The sequence below is a fragment of the Narcine bancroftii genome, assembly GCF_036971445.1.
Source record: "Narcine bancroftii isolate sNarBan1 chromosome 12 unlocalized genomic scaffold, sNarBan1.hap1 SUPER_12_unloc_2, whole genome shotgun sequence".
Taxonomy (NCBI): Eukaryota; Metazoa; Chordata; class Chondrichthyes; order Torpediniformes; family Narcinidae; genus Narcine; species Narcine bancroftii.
In genome coordinates, this window is record NW_027211808.1 from 7851374 (window position 1) to 7878351 (window position 26978).

General features: G+C 36.6%; 1 protein-coding gene across 1 annotated transcript; it reads right to left on the reverse strand.

Annotated features, from left to right (window-relative positions):
- Positions 1-1962: 1962 nt before the first annotated feature.
- On the reverse strand, positions 1963-3369 carry LOC138750163 (homeobox protein Hox-B9-like). The gene is made up of 2 exons (XM_069912314.1): positions 2853-3369; positions 1963-2204 (listed from the first exon to the last, which is right to left on the reverse strand). Exons 1-2 carry the CDS (start codon positions 3367-3369, stop codon positions 1963-1965), a joined length of 759 nt encoding a protein of 252 aa, XP_069768415.1.
- Between the last annotated feature and the right edge of the window lie 23609 nt (positions 3370-26978).

The window sequence follows — 26978 nt, forward strand, 5'->3', positions numbered from 1 at the left end:
TATTTTAGATTTGAATCACTCAAGCGTTTAATTTTGTTCCAAAGGCCTCGATGCTTAATATTCATCGTGAAATAATTAATGACTTTTCGTGGTCTATAGTCTGAATTGGATACTAAAATATATAAAGTAAAGTAAGTTTGAACTTTGTTCAGTAGCGAATTAATTAATTGGAAAAAATACTTCATTGAGAATTTTTGCATTGTCTCTGGGAATAAAACATGGAAAGGGGACTCAGACTCTGCATTTCATTTCAACGATAAAAACTTTCAACCATATTTCTTTCTGTATGGACTCCAACTAAAGATCCTTCATACAATTGAGATATTTTGATCTAACGTTATTCAGAGAAACACTTCGTCTTGTGTTTTCTTTGCTCCTTACTTGGAGCTGCATGCATTCTCTGCTCTGTTCCATTGTAGTGCCGCTTCGCCTTTGCAGTGTAAAAAAAAATATTGGAAAAGATCAAGACTTGAATAATAAAATTACTGAAAACCCTTGTGTCCGACACTGATGCTATCTCTAATTGTTTACCTCTGAGTCATCGGATCAATATTTTGTTCTGTTGAGATTTTAGGAATTGGCTTTAGTTTCTTCGTTCCAAATATTAACCGTTATTCCCTGTTTCACTTATTTTCTAAATGTATTTAATATTTGTGAATATTTTTAGCCTCTGGCTATTTGAAAAGGCCTGGTTCAGACTCAGAGACGTAATTATGTTTAGAACCAGCAACAAGGCAAGATTTGAAAAAGAGGAGCTGCTGTCCGTTCCAAAAGTAAAGACTACCCAGATTTGGGATGTTTCTATGAAATATTTGGCTCGATTACTTTAAATACAATATTTATAAAAACCAGAGTATAAACTGCAGCTCCACATCGGGCAGAGATATAAAGAAACGGATAAATATTTACAAGTTGACTCCTGGAATGTTAATTTTTACTGAGGTTTTTTGTTTCTTTAAACCGACCCATCCGTTAATATTCGTTCATGCATCTTGATAGATAATCATAATCCGCGTAATTTTGTCATATTATTCCCGTGCAGTATTTCTGTTTCTGGCATGTAATGAAATCCTGTGTTATACATTGTTAAATTTTTTTATCTCGACCATATTTTTCGTGCTTAATAAATTCTAAACTCTTATTAAAAAAAAAACACGTTGAAATAGTTAGCCCATATACCAACACACAACAAAGGGCACGAGGGCCGAAACGTGATCATTGCTCATTTACAATTTGGGAACTTAGTTACGAATATTAAACCACAGTCTCAGGCTCACGCGGACACACAAACTAAAATCTAGAGAAATAGAATCCGTAAAGTCCGTCATCATTCGGTTTAAGTAGTAACCCCAATTCCATAGGAGAAAGCATACCCTCAAATCTAAGCGATAAGAGGGGTCTGAAAAACACGAATCAAACAACCGCGATGTGATGCGTTGAACAATGCATTATAAACATTTACCTTCTATGCAAGCAATTGATAGTAAGTCGTGTTAAACCATTGCAAACAGAAGATATTGCAATGAAAATAATCATTTGGGGGGTGGGTTAAAGACCCTTTTCTCAGAAAGTTGCTCTGGAGCGCGATCTGCCACAATCACCACAAGGTTCACAGAAATTGCAATAAATTATATTAAAAAAAACCCTGGCATTTTTTTTAAAAACCATCTAGACAAGAGAAGGCAGTGAAAATAAAAGCTCGCTGTTGTCTCTGACTTATGGAGTGTTTCAGAACGAGAGGAAGTTGTATCTCTTAATATCCTGTAATGAAATAGTTTACACGTGACTCTATTCCCTGAATGAATGCACTAAAACGCTCGAAATAAATAGCCGAATTGATGGATGTTAAAAGTTTACATTCCGGCTATTATTAGCGGTTTTCTCTGAACTACAGTGGTTTGCAGATATATTGCAGTGAGACCAATAATGGGCTATGCGCTAAAGTTTCCATGAAACAGCTTGTCACTCGAATTCCTTGATGTGCTTCTTGTTGACTCTTTTCAGCTTCATTCTTCTGTTCTGAAACCAGATTTTGACTTGTCTTTCTGTCAGGTTCAGAAGACGCGCCACTTCGTGCCTCCGTTCTCTGGTGAGGTACATGCTGAACAGAAATTCTTTCTCCAACTCCAGGGTCTGATACTTGCTGTAAGGACATCGTTTCTTCCTTGTGGAGCGAGCGTGTAACCAATTTGCTGAAGGATTGTCTGAAGAGGATTTAGAAAGGGAGGAGGAAAAAGCAGTCAGACGAAAATAAGAACTGTAATGCGAACTGTTTTCATAAATGCACTTCTCACAATGCAATGCATGTGGGACATATTCCCACAACATTCATTGGCCTGAGAATGGTGAATGTGTACGTGTGTTCTGGCCATAGACCTCTATATTTTTTTCTTTAGTAAATTGTATTACAAAATTACAAATTTCTTAACATCTACTAAAGGCTTCAATATATTTATTTGTGCTGTCTGTGACCAGGTTTATAAATTGGGGGGTAAAAATAAAACGGCGGCAGCAATACAATTTTCTGACACTCTCTCTCTCACTCTCTCTCTCTCTCTCTCTCTCTCCTTCAAAAAAATGATACGAGAAGAAAGAAAAATAACAAAGGGGAAATGTATGGTCAAACATTTATGCCGTTATTGCCCTGGTGGAGTATAAACTGGTACGATCGTCGATAAAGATTCGCAGGTGTTACTTGTAGAACCCATAAAACAGAACTGAAGCGCATAAAATAAGGAGCCATAAAAATCAGATAAATGCTTGTAACTATACTGGAAACAAGCTGAATTTAATTGCTGCCATACGAATTTCGTGAACTATTTCCTCTTTGGGATTAATTAAGTTCAACTTACTTTGTTCTGGTGCCTCTTTGTCTCCTTTCTCTTCATTTATGCTGTCTTCATAGCATGGCGCTTTTCCAGAGCTCATGATTTCACTCTCCAAGGATTCCCCATGCAATTTCTGGAGCGCTACTGGTAAGGATTGGCCGTCGCGATCCGCGAGGGGCTCAATTTTCAATGAATCGAGACCGCTGGAAACTATTCCGGGTTCAGCCACGGTTCTGGAACTCAAATACAACCACGACCGCGTATACCTGCTTTCTGACGGGATAGGATGAGACTGGGAATATGGATGGTACAAAGTGGGCACATTGGCAGAGGGCTGAGGGTAAACTGGGATCCAGGAGGAGGAGAACACGGAAGATTTCGACTGAAAATTACAGGAGGTAAAGTTGGGATATTCGCTAAGCCCCGGCTGTCTGGAGACTAGATATTTTTCTGAAGTTAACTTTGTTTGAGCTGACCCTTCTTTATCATTACTTATAAGGGAATCAACAAAATGGTTACTAAGAGCACTGGACATCGACATTGTTAAACATCATACACCTCGATTCATTATAATAAGACTAGACATTGTTCTCTTAACTTCTCAACTAAAAAAGTAGAGTTTGCTAATATCTTGTGGGCTATCTGCGAAACGATTGGTTAAAATTTTCAGGAGGCCAACAAATCGACAATAAAACGTAAATCAATCCGCCTCTCAGATTATATACTTTGGGGGATGAAATTGAGCGTTAAAAAAGGAACACTGTTGCATTTAAACATATAAAGATTAAAATCTGTAACAGTGCAAATTAAGATTTAAATTAAAAACACATTTTTCAAAGGAACTATTTTGTTTGTTAATTAATCTTATCTCGTGTGACGAATTCCCACACCAGATCTCATAATCGATCGTTGGATTTCTATGTTTATTATCTTAAACCGGTATCATTTGAAAATACAATTAAACCCAATAATTGTGCCAAACAATTTTTGTTGTTTGATTGGTTCAAGAAATTAGCTACGTTAGTGGGTTGGAACGTTTGAGTATGAATTAACAACCTGGCGTTGGTAATGAAATTCTTATGCCCTCTCGTATTTATGTTTTCACACAAGAGAGATAGTGGAGAGGGTTTTCAGCACCGCCCGCCACAAGCCAATATTTTTTCTATTTATTCCCCCATCATATTTTAATTTGGTAAAAATTCGCATTGAATATCAATGGATTAATTTGGAAATAGCCTATTGTTATTCCATTACTTAATTAGTTTGGAATTTAATATTTTATAGTTCATTACATTAACGACGTTGCCACATATAATTCCCCAAAGGGACTAAAGCCCAGGAGTTCGGAAGTTTGTACTTAAATCACACAGAACACCCAGCGAACGATCGAATTATTGTAACATAGTTTAAATATATGCAATAATTGTTAAGAGTGAAACACAAAAGTCTGCAGACGCTGTGGTTGCAGTAAAAACACACCTAAATGTTGGAGGGACGCAAGCCCGGCTAAGTTTCTCCATAATTTTGATGTGCTTTTGCATTAATTGTTAAAAGCTACCTTCTCCCTCGTGAATTTTTTCTATCAATGTTGAAGGCTGTGTTTTCCAGGAGAATGAATTCCAGAAATGAAGTTATTTGGATCCTGAGGATGGAGAAAATTTCTGAATGGAAATTGCCAGATCAGGTTCGTCCCTATTCACAGCTGAATGCTCAAAAAGGAGTGATATTCAAAGTCAAGTAGGAACTGTTGGCGGGAAATTGTTCGGCCATTTAACATAACATTGCCACTTTCATAATGTTATTCATTCCTGTGAAATAAAAATGTTTAACTTTGTTACACATCCATGACGAAAGCGAAATGGAATAACTAATCGCGGTTGGATTCAACTGGTAAAATGTCAAACCGCATGACATGTTACTCCAAATGGAAAAGGTCATGTGACTAATTGTTTATATGCACTGCAAAACAATTTTATCAAACTTTATTTGTAAAAACTCTCATTTGCATCATTTAATCTTGGCATAAAAGCAATTTAAATATACTTAAAACGTTTATTAAACGAAAAGCTTGCCGACGTTATAACACGCCACGAGGAAATAAAAACCCAAATAATTGACCAAATCAATACAAAATGTAATCTCACCATCCTGGAATTTATATTTGAAAATATGCATCAATTTGAGTGTAACCTGGCGTCATTTTCCCAGAGCCTTTGTCTTCAGTTTAAAAAAATAGATTTGCTTCTATGATACATTCAGAAGTTTTATAGAAAACCATAGAAAATGATTTGAGAATGTTTTCCTCTTAGCGACCGCAAAGTCCAATGATTGTTTCATAGAATGTAATTAAAATCCTGGCATTTAAGTAACGTGAATGTTGTCTTGTTTAAACATGAAAATAAAAGTTTTATTAAAAAAAAAATCTTGCGCAACCAGATCCTGCGTGCCTGTAAATTAGGATAAAACTAGCTTAAAATTTCACATTAACATTATTTCGATGAATGTTACATATTTTTTGAAATGAGTGGCTCGTTTTATCTGCAACCAATTTGATCAAAGCTAGAGAACAAAGTTAAAATTGTATTATCGTCAACACTTTATCAGTTAAGTATAATTACTCAAATTCAGTTCATGAATGTTTATTCCTTCTTGTAGCGAGAGTGGGTTTCAAAATAATTGGGAAAAAAGTTTGCCAACGCTGTGATCATAGAAAATACTGTACATTAATATGCTGGATGAATTAAATCGGTGTCGCAGCGTCCATGAGACGTAAAAATATATAGCAACGTTTCAAGCTGAGCCCTTCTCCAAGATAGGCGTTGGTTGTATGTTTATTTTTTTTACCTCCTATTGGCGCCGCGTGACCTGCTGAGCTTTTCCAGCATTTTGTATATTTTCCAAAATAATTGGACTTGATCAAGTGCATAGCATGTGAGAATATTAACTAATTTATCTGTGAAAAATTAGATATTTTTCTTGTCATTCAGAGCATGGGAAGGTACGTTTTCTATTTGTAGATGCCTTTTATTATGAAAACGGTCTATCAGCCAGGCTATTGCTGTGAACGTGTTTAAAATCACCTTAAAAGAAAAAAAAAAGCCCACTTTCTTAAAATACTGGCTCAGTCAGAACTATGAAATTCTGGAAATATTATAATTAAATATACAAAACTTTTAAAAAAATCTCCGAATCGAATAGTCTTTCACTGCTTACATAATACAAAAATGGCGACTCTAAACAAACTGGTGACAAAGCATTTTTCTATCTTATGTGTCAAGCAAATATGTATGCTAATACTAAAGTTAGTAGATGAACAGAAGAAAATTTTAACTTCGGCAAAATTCGCATAATATCATGATTTGACTGAAAAAGGACAAATAAAATCATGACTCTATTTACAGAGTAAATGCCCGTAGAACTGAACCATAATATATATGCGTCAATCAGGATAAATTAGTCGGCATTTTTGTATTTTCCAGATTGACAAGGTTGTATTTCAAAGTCTTGTAAGCCACATTTCCAACCGAAGTCATGACTTTCGGGGTCGCTGCAGGCGGTGAGATTGCAACATTGAACATTAAATTATCTCCGACTTCAATGTATAAGAAATCAAGTCATCTGCTCGTAGCTATTGACACACTGTGCAACCTTATAAGTTTATGTGAAGTTTAAAATACCCGGCATCTTTAACAATAACGAGCTCCTAATGTCCTTTCCTGAGCGGTATATTTAAGAGTGCATTTAAACCAGGCAGATGAACAGAAAAACAAATTAAGCTAGTTTCTGATAAATTACATTCAACACATGAGTAAAAGCGATATAGCCCATCACTCGTGACGCATTCGGATGTGTCCACGCGAGCGTTTTAAAACGTAGCCGATTCTATTTTTTACAGACACCAGATTGCGAACTGACCATTAAAATCCACGAATTGTAGACTATTTTGACAAACTTTCAAAATTAATTTTAATTAATCAAACAGCGACGTGACGAGGGATATGCTAAACCTTCATGATCAGAAGGAAATGGTCCAGCCTGAGGCAATATTATTTCCTTAAATAATTGTTGCTTTCATTTAAAAAAAAACTGTATATACCCACCTGGGGTAATATCGATCTGTCTTTCTTTATTCAGTATGATTTGAACAATTTTTATTGGTGATTGAGTAATATCCATCTAAGTACATGCTTTGTTAAATTGTATCAATGAAAAGTAAGTTGTTTTGACTGCATGACTCAAGGCATCGTCGGCTTATTAATTGTCGCATGCATCTGCTTTGTTTCGGAAACATATATTTAAATCTGCTTTTGTTTAAATTATGATCAATTTTCACACACAGTTATTTGTATATCTGTGTCTTTACCCTTCCAATCTCCCATGTCTTATTGATCAATTTCCCCATTTAATCATTCTGCGAGGTTTAATTTAACAATTTAATTTTGTCATTATAACGCAATTCTAAACCTATATATTTAGCTCTGATTAAAATGTACAGGAATAGAAGAGTTCAAATGTTGCCACGGGCTTACACATAAATTATGTTACAATATACCCAGAGGTTTAGTATAATACTAAACCGCATAAGGCATTATTAGTTCCAGTTCTGCCCCAAGGACATATATATATATATATATATATATATATGGACATATAATTTCCGCGTAGCAAATGCTAGAGATACCACATTTTAATTACAACCGAAAAGTTTGCGATGACTATAACTGGAGTGATCAGGCAGTTCCTTGTCACTGCGATCAAATAGAAGCCCAAAAACATGAAACTACCAAAGTCACTCGACAGTTCAATTTTGCTGTCGAGACCGAATAAATGGAACAGTAAATTAATGACTAATGTTTCGAAAAGTTTTTTAACTGCATGAGATCGATTAAAAATCAAATGACAACAATAAATATGTATTAGAACTGTGACCAGAAGATTATTAAATATCTCACAGTCAATGACTGCACAGAAACTCTTTAAACTTATAATTATTCCGTACTATTTTGATGTTGCTATGTCCCCTTCAATAGTTAAAAGAAGTAGCCACTAACTTCACCATACGGTTTCAATGCCGCGGGGATGGATCACAATGTTGCTTTACGTCTCGTCGCTGAACTGTTGTATCAACAAATTTGGAAATGTTAACCATTTTTTAAAACAAGTCAACGTCTCTGTAACCAGCTGGCAGAGTACAGTTAACGTGACACCAATAAATTTCCATTTCACTGTTTCCCAAAATCTTGAGAGCCAAGTTAGCGAGGTTTTAAAGAAAAGAGTGGCTATTTTCCTTATCTCAAAGCTATGTCTTGCGGGATCAAACTGCCCAAGCTGCCCAAGTCCATCAAGAACTACTGGACAGCAACTTGCTAAACACATCTAACAGTCATAAAACTTTACAAAAGCAGACGTGTTCGAACGTGGAGCATCGTCGGTACGCACAGTCAGATTACAACCTTCTCTATGGTATTTAAATCACCAACACTGGATACCAAATACATCTGAAAATGCAAGCGGCTCCTTTAGGGCGTGTAAAATCGGGATTTTCTGATTTTTCTTTCGATTAACTACCAAGTTGCCCATTTCAGGTCAATTTCACAGATTCACAATCAGCCAAGAACCGTGCATGCTATACTCGAGCCAAACTTCAAGGGAGAGGAGTGATGGGTAAATAGCTTCAATAAAGTTAAATAGATTTAGAAATGTTGAATAACAATATAAATAGAAACTACACAAAACCGGGAAGAACACAACGTTATCTTTTATTTGCGTTTTGATATTGACCTGCAACATGGTCTAGTGAATTATGCAAATGGTTGAAGCCGTGAAATAAACAGAAATGCTCTATGAAGTCGTCCACACTTGTTGACCAACACAAAACAAAAATACTTCAACAAGGTTATATTTTCATTTTTTTAAAATATTACCAGTTCTTTTCGACTTTCTCGCCTACAAGGACATGCTGTAGTGGATTCCACGATAATAATCTTTGGCATAATTTTTTTCCTTACGTTATTTAAAAACAAATATTACATTTTAATCCAACGTCAAACATACCGTAACGGATAAAACTCCATCGCATGAAAACTAATTGAGACGACGGATCGTTATTAATGTCAGACATTTTGATGAGCATTTAAAATACATTTATTTCTTTGCATAAACGCAGTTTAAGCATAATGTTCACCATAGGAGTAAGAGGCAGAATCGACACCGATCGTATGTTCTATTCTGAACTATGATCTTTTGCTGTATGGTCACATTATATTCAAAGGAAATGCAGATCCTTCAAAGGCTATTGCTTTCTAATGCAATTGTGTGTACAATTTAATTTCCTTTTTTTAAAACTTTATTTATTTGAGGAATAATTAATAGCAATACAAAATACATTCCATAAAGAAAATGTTATATATATGTATATAAAAAAAATCCACCCCCCGCCCCCCACCCATCAGCCAACTCTCTTAAGGAGAGCTAAAAATACATAAACAGAAACTAAAAGTAAATAATAAATCAAAATATATCTAAATATGGTAACCACTTATTTAAAAAAAAGAATAATTATCATGTAAATTTTTCCATAACAATACGAGCTTTCAATTAATTATGGCTTTGCAGTATATTAATCACTATATTATTTTTCACATATTTGCTACACATTTTTGAACTACAGACAATGCTAAATATATAAATGCAATTTGAAATTTATCCAACCCTAATCCCCTTAAAGGAATCATAAAACCCATTAAAAATAGATGGATGTAATGGTAACTTAAAATTATATAATTTTTCTAAAATTAACTTAATTTCATCCCAGAATTATTGTACATGCACACAAGACCAAACAGCATGTAAAAAAGTTTCAGTACAAACACAACATCTAAAACAAGAATGCAAATTACTAAAATCATATTTTTTCAATTCTTCTGGTGTTAAATACAACTGATGTAGAAAATTATAATTAACCTTTCCATACCACACATTCATCAATTTAGTAACACTATCATGACACGTATCTGCCCAGTAATCTTCAGGCAAAACAGAAGCTAAATCATTTTCCCATTTAACCTTAGACTTCTCCCATTCTGGTTTATCCATATTGTCTTGTAATACTTGGTACATAAAATAAATATAAACCATTTTTGGTATAGAAGAAATCAAAGACTCGAATACCATTAATACAGGTAAAATAATTTCTCTACTATACATATTTTTCACCAAAGATGGAAGTTGATAATTAATAATTAAAGAACTTTCAGCAATATCAAAATGCACATTCAATTGATTGAAAGAAATAAACTGTCCTTCTACAAAACAATCCTATAATGTTTTTATACCCTTAAAATCACAAATCTTTAAATGACTATTAAACATTGAAAATAAATAAGCTGATTATTATATAATGGAGTTAAAATTGACTATTTATCTTTTGATTCTAAAATCTTATTATTTTAATCCATAATTTTAATAAATGTTTTAGTATCGACATATATTCCTTCAACAAATTTACATCCATCGAAATATAAATCGATACACCTCAACTTCAGAAATACAGGCCATCACAACTTTAGCCCAATTCGTGGGTTGGTCCAAATCCATCAATCTACTAATAAATTTCAACTGGGCTGCTTCATAATAATTTTGAAAATGAGGTAATTGAAGCCCACCTAGTTCATACTTCCAAGTAGGTTTATTTAATGCTATCCATGGTAGTTTACCTTTCCATAAAAATTCTCCCATAACTTTATTTAAATCCTGAAAGAAACTCTTTGAAAGAGAACACTGTATTGATTGAAATAAATATTGAATACGAGGAAAATATTCATCTTAATACTATTAACTCAACCAATTAAAGTTAATGGAAGATCAACTTAATTAAATCTGCTTTAATCTTTTTTTAAATAATGGAACATAATTTAACGTATAAAGATTGATACTCAGTATTTACAATTATTCCTAAATATTTAATTTTATCTGACCATTTCAATTTTATAATATTTTTATACTCTGAATAACCTCCTTCTTTGACTGGTAAAATTTCACTCTTATCCCAGCCAACTTTATATCCAGATAATGTTCCATATTGTAATAAACATTCCCGTAAATGTGGCAATGATTTTTCTGGGTTTGTTAAATATATCAAAACATCATCTGCAAACAAATTAATCTTATACTCATCATCCATAATTCTCATCCCTCTTATCTGTTCATTCTGCCTTATTGTTTGAGCTAATGGTTCAATAGTCAATGCAAACAGAGCTGGTGACAATGGGCAACCTTGTTGAGTTGAATGCATCAATTTAAACAATGATGAAACTTTACCAATTGTCATCACCCTAGCAGTTGGATTCGTATATAAAGCTTTTACCCAACCAATAAAAAAGGGACAAATTTAAACTTCTTCAATACTTTAAATAAAAATTCCCATTTGACCCTATCAAAGGCTTTTTCCACATCAAGCACAACCACTTGGTGGGGCTGCTGTCAATATGCATTGATCAAACGAATCAATTGAAGAATATTATCTGAAGCATTTGTATTTTTAATAAAACCTGTTTGTTCAACATGCATCAATTTAGGTAAATACTTAGCAAGTCGATTTGCCAACACTTTTGCTATTATTTTATAATAAATATTCAATAATGTAATAGGTCTATACAAAGACACTTTCAATGGGTCTCTATCTTTTTTTGGGATTACTGTAATTAAAGCACTAGAGCAAGATTCTGGTAACTCATACTGTTCAGTCATTTGCTGTAATACCTCCCCAAACACCAAACATAAATCTTCATAAAAAGCTTTATAAAATTCCACCGAAATCCCATCATTGCCTGGTGACTTCCCATTGGGCATTTCCAACATAGTCACCTTAATCTCTAATCTTGTAAATGGAGCTTCCAGATCCATAACATCCTCCACTTTTAATGGTGATAACATTAACTTAGATAAATAAGAATCAATAGAACTACTATCCTGCTTCCCCCTCCCCCACCCAGAAGTATTTTTTTAAATAAAATGAATAAAACTGATCATTAATTTCCTCTGGTTTATAGGTAACCATTGAATTATTTTTTACAGCATTAATAATCTGTGAAACCTGCTCCTTCTTTAACTGCCATGCAAATACTTTATGTGCCCTTTCACCCAACTCATAATAATGCTGCTTAGATCAATTAATTAAACATTCAAATTGATAAGTCTGCAACATATTATAATGCAATTTCAATTTAGGAAAAGCTACTTAAAAAAAATTGCTGTCACTTCCTTCTGAAATTCCTTCTCCAAGTCATCAATTTGCTTTTCAAATTCAAAACTTTCAGCTATATACTGTTTCTTAACTTTAGTGGTATAACTAATAATCTGCCCTCTTAAATAAGCTTTTAATGCATCCCATAACCCAAAATGATTTTTTTCTGAATTAGCATTTTCAAACAAAAAAATGTAATCTGTGTTTTAACAAAAATAACAAACTCTGGTATTTCAAGAACACTGTGTTAAATTTCCATCTATAAGATGAAAGTACCACTGCTGAACTTACATAAAAAAATAATAGAGTGATCTGATATAACCCTGCTTTTATATTCTGCCGGTGATACCCTTCCTTGTAAATGTGCCAATACTAAAAAAAAATCTATTCTGGATCATGAATCAAGTTGAGATGAATAAAAAGATTTATCCTTTTCTGTAGGATTAACCCTTCTCCAAATATCCACCAAATTTAAATCCTTCATCAAGGCTCCAATTTGTATCACCATCTTTGATTTCTTTATACTTTTTGGGCATCTGTCCAACAAAGGATCTAAGACCCTATTAAAATCTCCCCCAACTAAAATATTTTCATTAGCGGTTTAATATTAAAAAAGCATCTGGAATAAAACACTCATCATCCACATTAGGTGCATGAATATTAAGTAAAGTCCAAAATTCAGTAAAAATTTTACATTTCACCTTTAATACTCTTCCAGCATTCCCTTCCATAGTTTTCAACTCAAAAGACAAATTTTTATGAATTAGAATTGCTACACCCCTTGCCTTAGAATTAAATGAAGACAAAACACATGTCCAACCCAATCCCTCTTCAATTTCAAATGTTCTTTTTCAGTCAAATGTCTTTGTTGTAAAATGACAATATCTATTTTATTTTCTTGATATAAGCCAAAACTCACTTTCACTTAATCAGATTATTTAACCCCTGAACATTAAAATTTGCAAATTTAAAATTAGACATATTTACAAACTAACAATATAATCACTTACTACAAAATATTGCTCCCCTTCTAATAAATGAAAACCACTCTCCCTCATCTAAATATTTTTTTTAAAAGAAAATGTATATAGAAAAAAATTTAATTATCCCGCCCCCCCAAAAAAACACTACCCAAAGGTAGTAATGCCCTAAAAATCTGGATGTTTTAAACCCCACTAGTGGCAGACGTCTATCAAAGGTTTCAGTGCCTTCCACCCTCCCCCCCCAGCCAGAATTACATCATTCACATCAATACAATCCAGTACTGTAAATATATTCAACCCAGTGTCTCCATTCCCAATGATTGTTCTGGATCTTCATTGTCAATAAGACTTTGTGTTAAAACCTCTTTCTTCCCATTTTCCACTTTTCCCATTCTTCCCATACTGCCCATTTCCATTTCCATTTGTCCCTTTTTAGGTGATGGTGGTGAAACTCTTCCATGTCCTCATAAATCCCGAAATAAATTAGCAAAAATTAATGCATCATGATCATTCTCAAAAAACTGAGATTGAAAGTTACCATAAAAGACCTTTAACACAGCAGGGTATCGAAAATCAAATTTATAACACTTCCGCCTAATTAAATTTTCATAGTTGCCTAATAATTTCTTGACTCAAATCTGCGTTAAAAATTACTCTGTTATTTTGAGTCATCATTGGAGATTGACTTTGTCGTCCCTTCTGTACCACCAACCGTAGTATCATTTCTCTGTCTTGATAGTTCAGGCACCGAACTAACACTGCTTGTGGTGGTGTCCAGGTAACAGTTTCTTTTATATTGCTCTATGTGCCTTCTCCAATAATAAACCTTCTGAAAAAAACGCTTTGCCCAACACATCGGGAATCCAACTCTTGAAAAATTTTATTGGATCAGACCCTTCAATGTCTTCTGGGACACCCACAATTTTCACATTGTTTCTCTGACTTTGATTTTCCAATGAATCAATTTTTTTCAATAAATCTTTCTACTGGATTCCTCAGTCCACAAACAAATCTTCCACTTTCTCTATTTTTCCTTATTATGTCCATCTTGAATTTTACATTCAGAAAAAGCTGTTTCAGTTTTTGTAACATTTTCTTGAATTGTATCCACTGATTTAATACATTTACTGACATCCCTCTTAATTGTAGATATATCTTCAGACATATTAGATATTTTGGTTGTCACATCTAAATATCCTTGAGTCATTTGTTTAGACATATTATCCATATGATCGGCAATCCCTTCCAAGACTGTACAGACTCCATTCCAGGTTCCAATTCCACATTTTGAGGCCTACCTTCTATAGACTCCACCTCCAATTGTTCCTGTGAACTGCTCCTTAAAGGAAAGTCTTCTTTTTCTTCCAACATTGTCGGACCTTTCCAGGTATGGCTGCTGGTCTGCACTGAAGATAGTGGCATTCCGACCTTGTCGGGATTTCACCGCTCGGGCCCCTCACAGCCCACATGTGGTCCAGTGATTCATAGTCTCTGGAGTCATCGCACATGCCCGGCAAGGCCGGGGTTAGTGCAGAGGCAGCTTCCAACACCATTCTGCACATCCCCGGTTCACCCGACAGCAGCCCGGGCTCAAGGGCCCTTCTCTCAGCTGGGTTGCCTGCGTGTGTGACATTGTGAATCCGTGGATGGACTCCAGCCGTGCCTGTCAACATGCTGGTGCCATCTTGTGGAGACAAGGTTACCGCCTGTGTAGTACAGCCTGGCAGGAGTTCTCTGTAAAAATTGCCCTCTATGCCATCTTGCCATGTCCCCTACAATTAAATTTCCCAATGTAATTAATCTGCAAATGCAATTCTGATTTCATTTAAATTTATTAGTTTCTCCAGTAACATTATCTTTGGATGAGATGCTTTATTCCAGATTCATGGGGTGGAGCAGACTGAAAGTAGGGGGGAACGGGAGGGACAGTGTAGGTCAACAGCAGTTTGCAATAAACATTAAATTAATAGCTACGTAAGTCTTTACTAATTTTTCTCTGTTTAGGGGTTGCGAGTCCATAAAATTATTCCTGAATAATTTTGGCTTCTTTAACTCAATGAAAGAAACATGGCCAGACAAAAATAAAAGGGATTGTGACTATTTAGTCCAATTTGGCTGCTTGCTCCTTTCGTTCTACTAATACAGTTTAAATTAATGTTTGCCTACTCCGCAAAATCCGATGTAATAGAAATGTCCAGATGTAATTTTTGAATTGCAATAATTTGTGGAATAACCTCTACATCATCCCAAAGTAATTTTATTTTTTGTTTACAGTTCTCTTCCTAAGAGAGCTGAGGAATCCAGCTCAGTCATTATATTCTCGGCAGAAATCAATAGTGATTTGAATATAAAAGGAATCAAGGGATTAAGGGAATGCAGTTAGTGCAGTGAAATGTACTGGGTTGAAAGATCACCTTGTTGAATGGCGGAGCAAGCATAAGGGACTAATGGCCAAGTCCTATTTCTTATGTCCTGAAGGCCACTTAATATAGCTTGCAAACTTGTGGTATAATTAAAAGGGCATGCAATATTTGATAGTTCCATTATCATAGGCACATCTATTTAACTTTGTGGGCAATATTGCATTATATCTGGATCCATCTAGGCAAATTTATTGATGTGCAAATGTATTCTTAGCATTTAAAAAAATATATCAATCGAAAGAACATTAAAAACAACTTCAACTTCAATAATTACACAATTTGTATCACTTTAAATTAATGCCTACTCAATGATCAATATTGCTCGCTTCTCATACAAACTGATTGATGACATATTTTATTTTTCCGTTCAAGATTTCAAGTGAAAAATGCAACACATTTATTCTGATGAACCGAATCTCTTGCATAATCACCACTCAATATCTCGTCATATTTTGTGCCATGTTGATATAGACTTTAAAAGACCGTATTCTTGCTGATAAAATATGATGTACTCCAATAACCCCCGATTCAATTGTTGGAAGTTTCCTTAAAATAATGCTTTTTAAAAAGCATAATAAAGGCAGAGCAGAATTAAGATAAAAATACTTAATATTAACCAACATGAATCCTAATCGGACGTGCTTGTTCATTTTATTTTCAGAGAGCACGCCCATTGCGGTGAAATTCCCAGCTCCTAGCCCATCATCTCCTTAAGATATGATTCTAGCGACTAGACCTGAACTTGCAACTGTCCCCCATAACTATCAAATGTCCTCTTCAGCCTTCCCCTCCCATTCCCCGCCTTCAATGTTGTTGTAGCATTCGGATTTCCTCAATGGGATCGTCCATCGTCTTTCCTTTAATGAAAAGGCACTGCACCTTTATCAGATGGGGAAAGTATTTCTCGAATCCTATGCTCTCGGCTCATCTTTTTCAGCTTCATTCTTCTGTTTTGAAACCAGATTTTGACCAGCCTGTCGGTTAGATTCACACTCCGACTGATCTACAGGCGGCGCTCTCGAGTCAAATACATGTTAAAGAGGAACTTCTTTTCCAGCTCCAGTGTCTGGTGCTTCGTGTACGGACAAAGTTTCTTCCTTCCTCCCTTTGCCGCTATCCAGTTTATTGTAATCGCTTTCTGTCAATCGGAAAAAAAAAACAAATTGTCAAACGACCTACTGAATAAAACGTTATTTTCCGTTTTCCCTATATTAGCAGAAAAATATAATGCCCAGGAGTTTCAATGAGTTGTCCGAGAGGGGACCAGGGAGCGAGTCGGATTGTCAGCCTATTGTTGTCTGAAGATGAAGCATTCAGATTTTATCTTTATCCGTAACAGCAATCCAAAGGCATTACTGTGTTATAACTTGGTGATCCTAAAAATATATTTCAACATTAATTAAAGCCGAATTTGTAAATGGACAAATAAACACAATCAGTACCTGTTTACATTTAATTTAAAATGTTATATTGAATCACATTAAACCGAGTATTCAGTTTCTGGCAAGACTAAGAAGCATTGAAAGGCATGGAATGAAAATTAATGGATTGGAATATAAAAACCGATGCTTAGTAAATAGTCATGCTTTACTTTAAATGTCATTGTGTTTAATATCAGAGAATAGAATTTGTTATAAGCAGAACCTATTTTTACTTAATGGCATAAATACCCTGTTCTATAAGTTTAAGATAAAGTAGTATATATCCAATTAATATCTTACTTAAAATCACTTAAACATGTATTAACTTTCAAGAATTAATATCAACGTGTTTTGGGTAATGTTTCAAAAGTGATTCGACATATTGCAAAATAACACTCAATTCTAACAATGTGTTTACATGATATTTTCATGTGCAGTAAATGTTCCTGCCGGGAAAGCCAGAAGGCTTGAATATGAACATAAATGTTTTAACGGAGACTTTGTCCTACTTGGAGCTTATTAAGTTTCTATCTTTCGTTTAAACTTCGTTTTATGCAAAAGGGGAGTCTAATGATTTGCCATCTCTCGTTTTTGTTTACTCTTGCATTTTATTTTTTTCTTTCAACGCTAAACAGAAGAACAAGGTTCTTTCAATGCGGCATTTTTGTTTCCTATGGATCGAATTAAATCCCATTGCAAATGCACATGTCGCCGCTGAATAATATAGAAATGCGACGAATTAAATTTTGCTACTGGCAACTTATAGATGAGTGGACACATCCATATTTTTAAACATTAGAACAGGTTATGCATAAAATTATAAAATAATTAATAAAATTCTAAAAACTGTATGTTAAGATAACTTGAGTTGGTATAAGAATAATAAAATATGCATGGCAATTTCACCCGTCTGAGCTATACTCAAACATAAAGAATATTTTTGATTTTGAATATCAGGAATAAAAGTCATGTAACATACAAAACACGCCAGGTTTGCCACGTGCAGCTGCAGAGAGCAGTTTCTAAACAGAACTGATAGCATTTATCTGAAATCGCTTGTTCAGGAAATAGTGTGTAGAATGCATTGGGCCCGAACTTCATCCGAAAATTTTCAATCAACTACTGAAAGAATCTATCTGAATTTCACTGCGTAATTTATATGCAAATGACTATTGATCGAACGTGACCTTGTCAATAATTCAAAGTCTTAATAAAAAACCTTTACATCCCAATATTCCCAGTAAATTAAATTATTCAAGTTATTTCACTCCACGCGCGTTTTTAGAGACAGAAACCTATGGTTAAATACTCGCCGAAATGCTCGTTCTGATTACGGTCTATTTGATGCTGCTTCGATATTCAAATAATATTTTTATTTGACAGTGCTCAGAACAACATGGGAATTGCATGCTGTGTTATCTTTCCTTGAATGTTTCAAAAACATAAACAATTACGCATTAGACCGAGTATTCAGCAAGATAAGGACTTGAAATGAAATACGGCCAAGCAGAAATCGAATTGAAAATAAATGTACACTTTTCTTACGGATGATTAGAGACTCATGATTACTTTCGAAATAAACTAGGTTAATGTCGGGTTGGAAGATCTCGTATGATACGTTATGTGTCTGAGATCTACTCGCGTTTTGCAAAACGCGTTGCAAATGGAGAATCCACATAATGTTTCATTGTGCTTTATTCTTTGGTATCAGCATTTCGTTTTGTAAAACTGACGGAATCCCAACAATTAAAAATTGCTATCTACTATCCAAAATCATTCACCCTTTGAGATGAAACTGACTTTTTTTCCTGTGCAGCAAAAATTGGGGGTGGGGATGTTGTCATTAAGTTTCACACCCGTTTTTTTGTTATATTGTATTAAAAATTCAAGTTAAATAATTTCCTAATTCCTGGTATATCAAATGTTCTATGCAGCTAATGCTTTGTGTTTTATTTTAAAACCAAGTACTGTATTTCTAAACAATATTTTTCTCTGTGGAATTAAATTCAACCAGCGACGAGAAATCTGTTGGAGACCAACCTAACAATTAATTGGTTCGAAATCAATCAAGAGAGACCGCATTTCAAAAGAAAATGCTTAAATGGTAAATGTTAAAATATTTGTTGTAGTTTATTAATTTATATTCGTTATAATTTACTAACTGGCCCGTAGATTGATTGGTCTCCTAATTTAAACACTATAAAATATTTTTACTAAATTATACAGTAACGTATCAAATTAATTAAGTCCTAATGCAAAATAGTTACATCTCTTCCTAAATGATAGTTAATCTAATTTGTGAGGTGTTTCTCCTTTATCTCGACGGATAAGGGCCATGTCCGACATTTCCATAACAATACGAAAATTGGTGTGCTCCTTTGTAGCCTAATGTCTAGTATGTTCTCTTGGATTGTGTCACTAGATTATGTGGGTAAACACCCAATCAAGTCATGACTTCGACATACATTTAGATCTCAACATCACACGCAAAAACTCACACAGAACCATTTAAACTTGAGGTTACCGAGCCTTTTTTTTTCACTCACTTTGTCCACTAATGTCGAAGTGGATTTGTTTTTTTTATATAGATGTCACTAAGTTTTGTGCGTGGATTAGGTGTGGTGAATCAGTGGTGGGTCCGAGTTTATTGTAACGTTCTTCGAGTTATTGTATCCTGGTGCACACCAACTAGCTCGTTCCTTCCTGTTTTGTAGAGCCTTTATTACTACAACAATGCAAAGTTGGGTGCTTCCCCTTACCCTGGGAATACACACACATACTGGGGCTCACCCAACTTTTATACAGTCAATTTCAGTATCAGAATGCCCTCCCCCTTACATTCTTCTGCCCCCCTGGATGGGTTTGGCATAGGTAATCCTTCCTGCCTACGTGCAGTTTCAGTACACTTGGAGGACCAGGGGGTATCCTGTGGGTGCCCCATCATGTCATTGTCCTTATTCACACCTTCCTGATTCTCTGGGCTACAGTCTCTTGATATGCAGAGTTGACTCATTCTATCTAGGGTTGGCTAATTTCATATGTATAAATCTGTGTATGGTTAGCTAATTAGAAATGTATGACTTGGTACTTCTGTCCAGGGCTAGGAGACCCTTATCTGATCCAGACTACCTCAACTTCCTACATTCTATTGTACCTTACCATTCCTTATCTTAGTCCTATGGTCTTGTCACAAAGACTAGAAGATTCTTATGTTAATCGTGCTGACTCTGCTTTCCTGCATCCTAAGCCCCAAGCTTATCCTGTTTGAACTGGTTACAGCCATTTTACTGATGAACTTTAGTTTCTTCCATGTTCATAATTTTAGGTCAATTTTCCCATCTCTCACAATCCTCACTTTTCTTTTAGATCAGTAATACTGATCTTTCACCATGATCAGTGTTACTGATCTTTGGTTACTAGTGTCAGTGTGACTGATCCCCCCCCCTCCTCACTTTTCTTTTAGATCAGTAATACTGATCTTTCAAGTGTAAGGTGTAGTTTTACCCAGCTGGTCAATAACCGAATTGTAATGTCTGTGTAAAGTCTTTAGGTAGGGGAGCACCATGAAGGTCAGAGTAGCGAGTCCAGCTGCTTATTAGGGTTGCGAGTATCAGGCTCCAGCTCTCAGTAAAGAGTCTAGTCCATCCCACACGTTGAAACATTGAAGCAGTGTCTTTGAACCACCCGACTTTTGTAAGCGTTGTCCTGACGAAGTCTGTGAGAGACGCTGCCTTCAGCAGCGAACGAGTAGCAGTCTGTGAGAAGCGCTGCCTTCAGCAGCGAACGAGTAGCAGTAGTCAGGCAGTTCCGTTGAATTGTGGCTAGTATCTGATGTCCTCTTCAGCCCCGAACTCTAGGGCCACCGATCTCCGAAGGCTGTTTGGAGCCTGATATTAAAGTGTCAAGCAGCTCACGTTGTTGGAAACTGGTGCTCCCCTTCACGGGATGATGAAAAGTGACCAAGCTGGGGGGGGATTGTTTCTTGTGATTTAACTGTGTGTTGCAGCTTGTCTGCTAACATTAGCATATGTATCATTGAACTTGTGAGTTGCAGCCTGTCTGTGTACATTAGCATATGTGTCAACTCTCTCTCTCTCTGCTACATGTACAATCCTGACTACCATTCTGTCTGTCTTTGTCCCACCATGTCCTTTGTGCTATCGCCTCAAAACTCTTGTCTCTAATACCTGTGTAGGCTAAGATACAAATTAGATGTACTCCACTAAAGCTGTTCAGTTCCCCTGGTCCGTATTGGAATCCCTTGTATCCCACTATGACTATACATTAAATCTATGCCCTGTCTACATTCTAAAGGAGCCCAATTGTAACCTCTGCTGCCCCTATTCCAGGGGGGGACTTAAAACATTAACGAACAATATTCCAAAAAATGAGTAAACAACAATGAAAGTAAGACCCATTGTAAGCAGCAAAAAATACAACAATAACTGAATAAACCACCATAACTGTAAAGCTCATTGAAAACAGCAATAAAAAACAACAAAAACTGAATAAACCACAATAAATGTAAAGCTCATTGAAAACAGCAATAAAATACAACAATAACTGAATAAACCACCATAACTGTAAAGCTCATTGAAAACAGCAATAAAATACAGCAAAAACTGAATAAACCACAATAAATGTAAAGCTCATTGAAAACAGCAATAAAATACAAAAATAACTGAATAAACCAAAAAAAACGAGTAACATTACGGCACTTTGTCACGGCGCAGTGTAAGTTTCAGGTCTGATGGATGAGGAACTGCACGACAGGTTGAGGTTTGAATCTGTGTGTCATGATGTTGTGGTCAGAAGCTGGTTTAATTCTTTGAATGTGGGTCCAGCCTTTCTCTCTTGTTCTTACTGCGGTGTCTGTAATTAAAAGTACACAGAAGGGACCATCCCAGGCAGGTTTTAGTTGATCCTCTTGCCATGCTTTTACATATAACCAATCACTAGATTTTAATAAAATGAATAACAATCTGACTTTCCTTTGTGTTAGTGTAAAAATTGTAAAATGAAACACAAACCATATTTGCATGGGTTTTGAATATGTTAGACCTTATTAAAATGCAGTTGGAGCTGCTTGTCTGTATGGGGCACAACCCTCCAATTTGTTAGAGTGAGTACATAACAGACATTGCAGCACAAGAGCCCCTGCAAGAGAACTTGAAACATATTCAACCTTTAGTTCTGCCTTAAGTAAAATGCCTTGTGCCACAGCTCACAGGAGCTGGCCTTATTTAAAACAGTCTGTAAAACAGGCACCAAAAAAAGTTAAAAGATGTTCTTATGAAGATTGCACACACAATAATTTAAGTACAGGCTAGTTTCTATTATATTCCACTTAAAAGTTCTGCTGCATGAATCCTGGAGCTTGTGGAGTCATTATTGAATCAAGAAATATTGGTGCCATGCCAATCTCATTCTAACATACCAATTTCTCCAGTCCTTAAGTCAAGATGTACTGAATAGCATCTGGTACAAGATCTGTGAGTTCTTAATGATATTATTATTCTTATGCACCCAATTGTTCTGAACGATGCCACCAATTTAAATCATATTCCACCTATTGCAGTACTCACACAGCACCATAGACCAGTTCGCAGGTTTATTTCTCCATTAAGCTGAATCCACTTGCGCAGGGTTTACCTCCGTGATCATTTACAATGTAACTTCCGCACTACCGGATTTAAATATAAACCTGATGAATGGGGAAAGTTATCATGAATTAAATAACAGCGGCAATACAGAGAAATTGTGCTGAGGCATTAATTTCACTCCAGAGGAAAATGCACCAGAGAAATGATTAAACTTATAGGAATCCCCATAGGAATCCCCAGAGGTATCTTTATTCTCCAGAGGTGGGTGATCTTTAAACTCACGGACCTTGACTGCTGAATGTGTAGAAGAAATGTATTAAATGTGTTGATAGGGCTCCATACCTCTAACTGCAAGACAAGAGCCTGAAGCCTCAATTTCAAGTGCCACAGTGCACTTAAAGGGACATGCACACTCCTGCTTCAACTGGCTGAACCAGCCACTTTACACATCAGATCCTTTCTTTATCTTACATACACTTAAAATAAGACGTGTAGAACTCACCCTATTTGCGCAAACATTTCTCCCTGCAAATGTTATAACATCACAACTCTCAGGTACTCCCTGTGCAAAATCACATTTGAATACAATTTATTTCATAAATTGGAATTAACTGGTAGTTAAATTCGCTCATTCTATAGTATTGATAAACGATCCTTTATGACATTTAATTTTTAGCATGAATTTTAATCAATAATGGTCAGTGACTGAAGTGGGAAGTCGTGATTTATGAAATTATCTCTGGTCTCTACTCTCCCACTCCCGACGCTTCTCCCAACATTCAGGAGCTGGCACACAGTCCCTGCCTTTTTCATGTTACTCATCTACTATTACTTTAACTGCTTGCATCAAAATGTTAGCCTTTGCTTTCTGCTTATCCTCAGATGTCTGGACAAATGCTTTTTGTGTGATCTGTAGAAGCTGGGTTATTCCCTGCTCATGCCAATTTTCTGTCTTTTGTAATTTTCTCCTAATGTCTGGGGCTGAGTTGGTAACAAAACCTGTTAGTACCAATTGTTCCCCTGCTGGGGATTCTATGTCGAGACCCCCATATTGTATATATATTTGGTCCCAAAAATTGGTCTAACTGTTCGGCACATCCCTGGGGATCTTCTATCAGGGAGGTCAGTTCTTTCTTAAAGTTACACACTTCAGTACTGGTCAGGGGCACATTTACGAAACCGACACCCTCTCCCATGGGAACTTCCCGCAGTGGTCTCATCCAATTGGTTTCTTAGCTTATTAGGTCTGGGTTCCTGCTCCCTGGGAAATGAATCAAAGGGTTCTGCCCTTTCTTCCTGAAGAGTCTCACGCAGTTCTGAATTAAAGTTACCTCTCTCTCCTGTCAACAGAGGTGGTAATCGAGTGCTTTGTGAGCAAGTTATCATACCACTCCTGCTCTCTCCTCTCTTCTCTAGTGGTGGGGGAGGTGGGGAAGGTGCAGAAGGGTAGGTCATAGGAGGGGAAGGAAAGATAGGAGCCGGCATAGGAGGAACATAAGGTGGAGGGAGGGAATGTAACACATCCCAACCCTGTGATTCAGGGACAAAAGGTTCCTCCTCTCTCTTATCCCTGAATTCTTTCTCATTCAAAACCAGCTGTTCAATGGATCCCTTGAGACAGCAGGCTGCATATTCCCTGCTCTCAACATTGTCCTTCTGGTTTTGATAGAGCCATAGGTTCAAAGCTTTACACATCCATTCATCCTCGGATCCGAATTTTGGCCAGTACACGGAGCTCCCTTTAACCGGGTATTTAACCCATTCAATACAACAATACCTGACCATTGTCAGTTTGTCTTTACCACGGGTCTTTCCTGTGCCCCACTCAGATAACATCAACCCAAGCGGGCTGTACGTAGCTATCTGGTGGTCACGTCCTGTGTCAGGACTCTCATCTCTACTGCCCGCTATTCCCATGCTTAGGAACAAGTAAAATACTCTTACCGAGTTCTGGCAGTACTGCTCTAGCGCGCGTCCTTCCGCCGTTTGTTCTCAATGCCTCTTCTCGGATATCACTCGCTTCTTCCACTGACCAGCCACCCGTCGCCCGTGAGTCCAGCTGAATCAGCCGGGGTGCACCTACTCTCGTCGTCGGGGTACTCTGTCAGTGGAGGGAGTGTGATCCCGGACGTGCCCCCATTTGTTAGAAATTAAAGTACCTTTAAAGAAATTGCTCGAGACAAAAATTGAGAACAAAGAACATTTATTACTACAACAATGCAAAGTTGGGTGCTTCCCCTTACCCTGGGAATACACACACATACTGGGGCTCACCCAACTTTTATACAGTCAATTTCAGTATCAGAATGCCCTCCCCCTTACATTCTTCTGCCCCCCTGGATGGGTTTGGCATAGGTAATCCTTCCTGCCTACGTGCAGTTTCAGTACACTTGGAGGACCAGGGGGTATCCTGTGGGTGCCCCATCATGTCATTGTCCTTATTCACACCTTCCTGATTCTCTGGGCTACAGTCTCTTGATATGCAGAGTTGACTCATTCTATCTAGGGTTGGCTAATTTCATATGTATAAATCTGTGTATGGTTAGCTAATTAGAAATGTATGACTTGGTACTTCTGTCCAGGGCTAGGAGACCCTTATCTGATCCAGACTACCTCAACTTCCTACATTCTATTGTACCTTACCATTCCTTATCTTAGTCCTATGGTCTTGTCACAAAGACTAGAAGATTCTTATGTTAATCGTGCTGACTCTGCTTTCCTGCATCCTAAGCCCCAAGCTTATCCTGTTTGAACTGGTTACAGCCATTTTACTGATGAACTTTAGTTTCTTCCATGTTCATAATTTTAGGTCAATTTTCCCATCTCTCACAAACCCAACAAGTTTAAAATTTGCAGTCTCTTTTCAGACATATGGCGACGGCAGCAACGTTGATGGAACTCTCTGCTGTTTAGTGAATGTATGTCAGAAATACCCATTCAGGGTAAACCGTACCAAAGTTGGAAAATAATATTCACCCTTTGCAAATAATGTTATATTTGAATGAGAATGCTAGAACCTCATGCACACGGTGCAATATGTATATTATGAACATTCACATACAGGCATATAATTTATTGGAGAGAGTACACGTTAAATGACGGTTTCGAAATAATTGCATAGTTTACACAAACTGAATGCAAACGTCTTGTATTTGGTAATGGCTGTATATTAAGTGTCAGAAACACAAATTCTCACAAATGAGTCTCTTTAAGATCGGTGACACGACAAGCTTTATTCTCAAGTCTGCAGAGTTGGGCTCAACCGGCTTCTTGACAAGTCGAGCCCCGATACATACAGTGCATTGTTTTTTATACAATTTGCTTGTCCTTCGGCATCTCCACTACACTGCTTTAATTGGTTAGTTTTTGCAGAATCATCCTGATTACTGTTAGTCACGCACACCACGATCATTCATGACCTCTGCTCACACCAAATTCTGTTTTTCACTCTTTATCAATCTTTGGCTCCTGCATGTCTCTCTGTAGTTAAATCTGTTGCAAGTCTTTTGTAACATTTTCCAGCTAAACTCCAGTGGTTAGCCCCCTTTTATGACTAATCATCACATTTTAACTTAAACCCTTTTTAACCCAAATTCTCTATCTATAACATTAAGTGTACTCTATTAATTAAAAAAAGTTTCATTTTTGTCTCTCTCCCCTGTTCGCAAATGCGAAATATTTGAGACGAAAGACTAAATCCCGTCATTGACTGAGAAGAGTGCTTTATTGAGATCTGACAAACTGCAGATCTAGGGAAGTTGACATTTCACTCTCAATTAAATTTGCCTTACAGTTAATTATGGGTCTCTCTTCCCCCCACCCCCCCCCCCACCCCCCTCCCAATGAAAGGACTGAAACTAAAAACCGTTCAGTCCACACTCAAGTTAACTCCACGGTGCAGCAGCCGCGCTGGTTGGAAACGAAATCTTGTGCCTTCATATTTTATGGGGTTGGAGGGAAACGTATCCAGCCCGACAAATACTTAATCTAAACTGAACCAAAAATGGACGCTATCGATTTATAATCGGCTAAAATTTCAGCAACCGAATCAGAGATTGTGCTGTGGACGAGATGCGAGTGCGGACATTTTTGTTCCCAAAATACCTGAGAGACGGCTTCTATGAGAATAAACAGGAAGATAATAGGTACCGTTCTTAAAACAAGACCCCGGAGTACAGTATATTGGGCGCCGCATAGGTCAATCTAAAACCAAAGAGTGGGACGGGGGGTGGGGGGGCGGTGGGGAGGAGGGAGGAGGAATAAGTGAAATGGTCGGGTGGGGAATTATGTATACCAGTGTGAGACTTCGCAGCGTATGTTTAAAGTAAAGTACATCAACCTTACCTTTTGGGACAAGTTATCAGCATGGCGCCTTAATAACCGAGGTGATCTCCTCACTTAATAGTGAGGTCAGTATTCAAAAATTCTGAAGCCCGCTCATCCCCCTGCAGACCCACTCGCCGCCTTTTACCTACT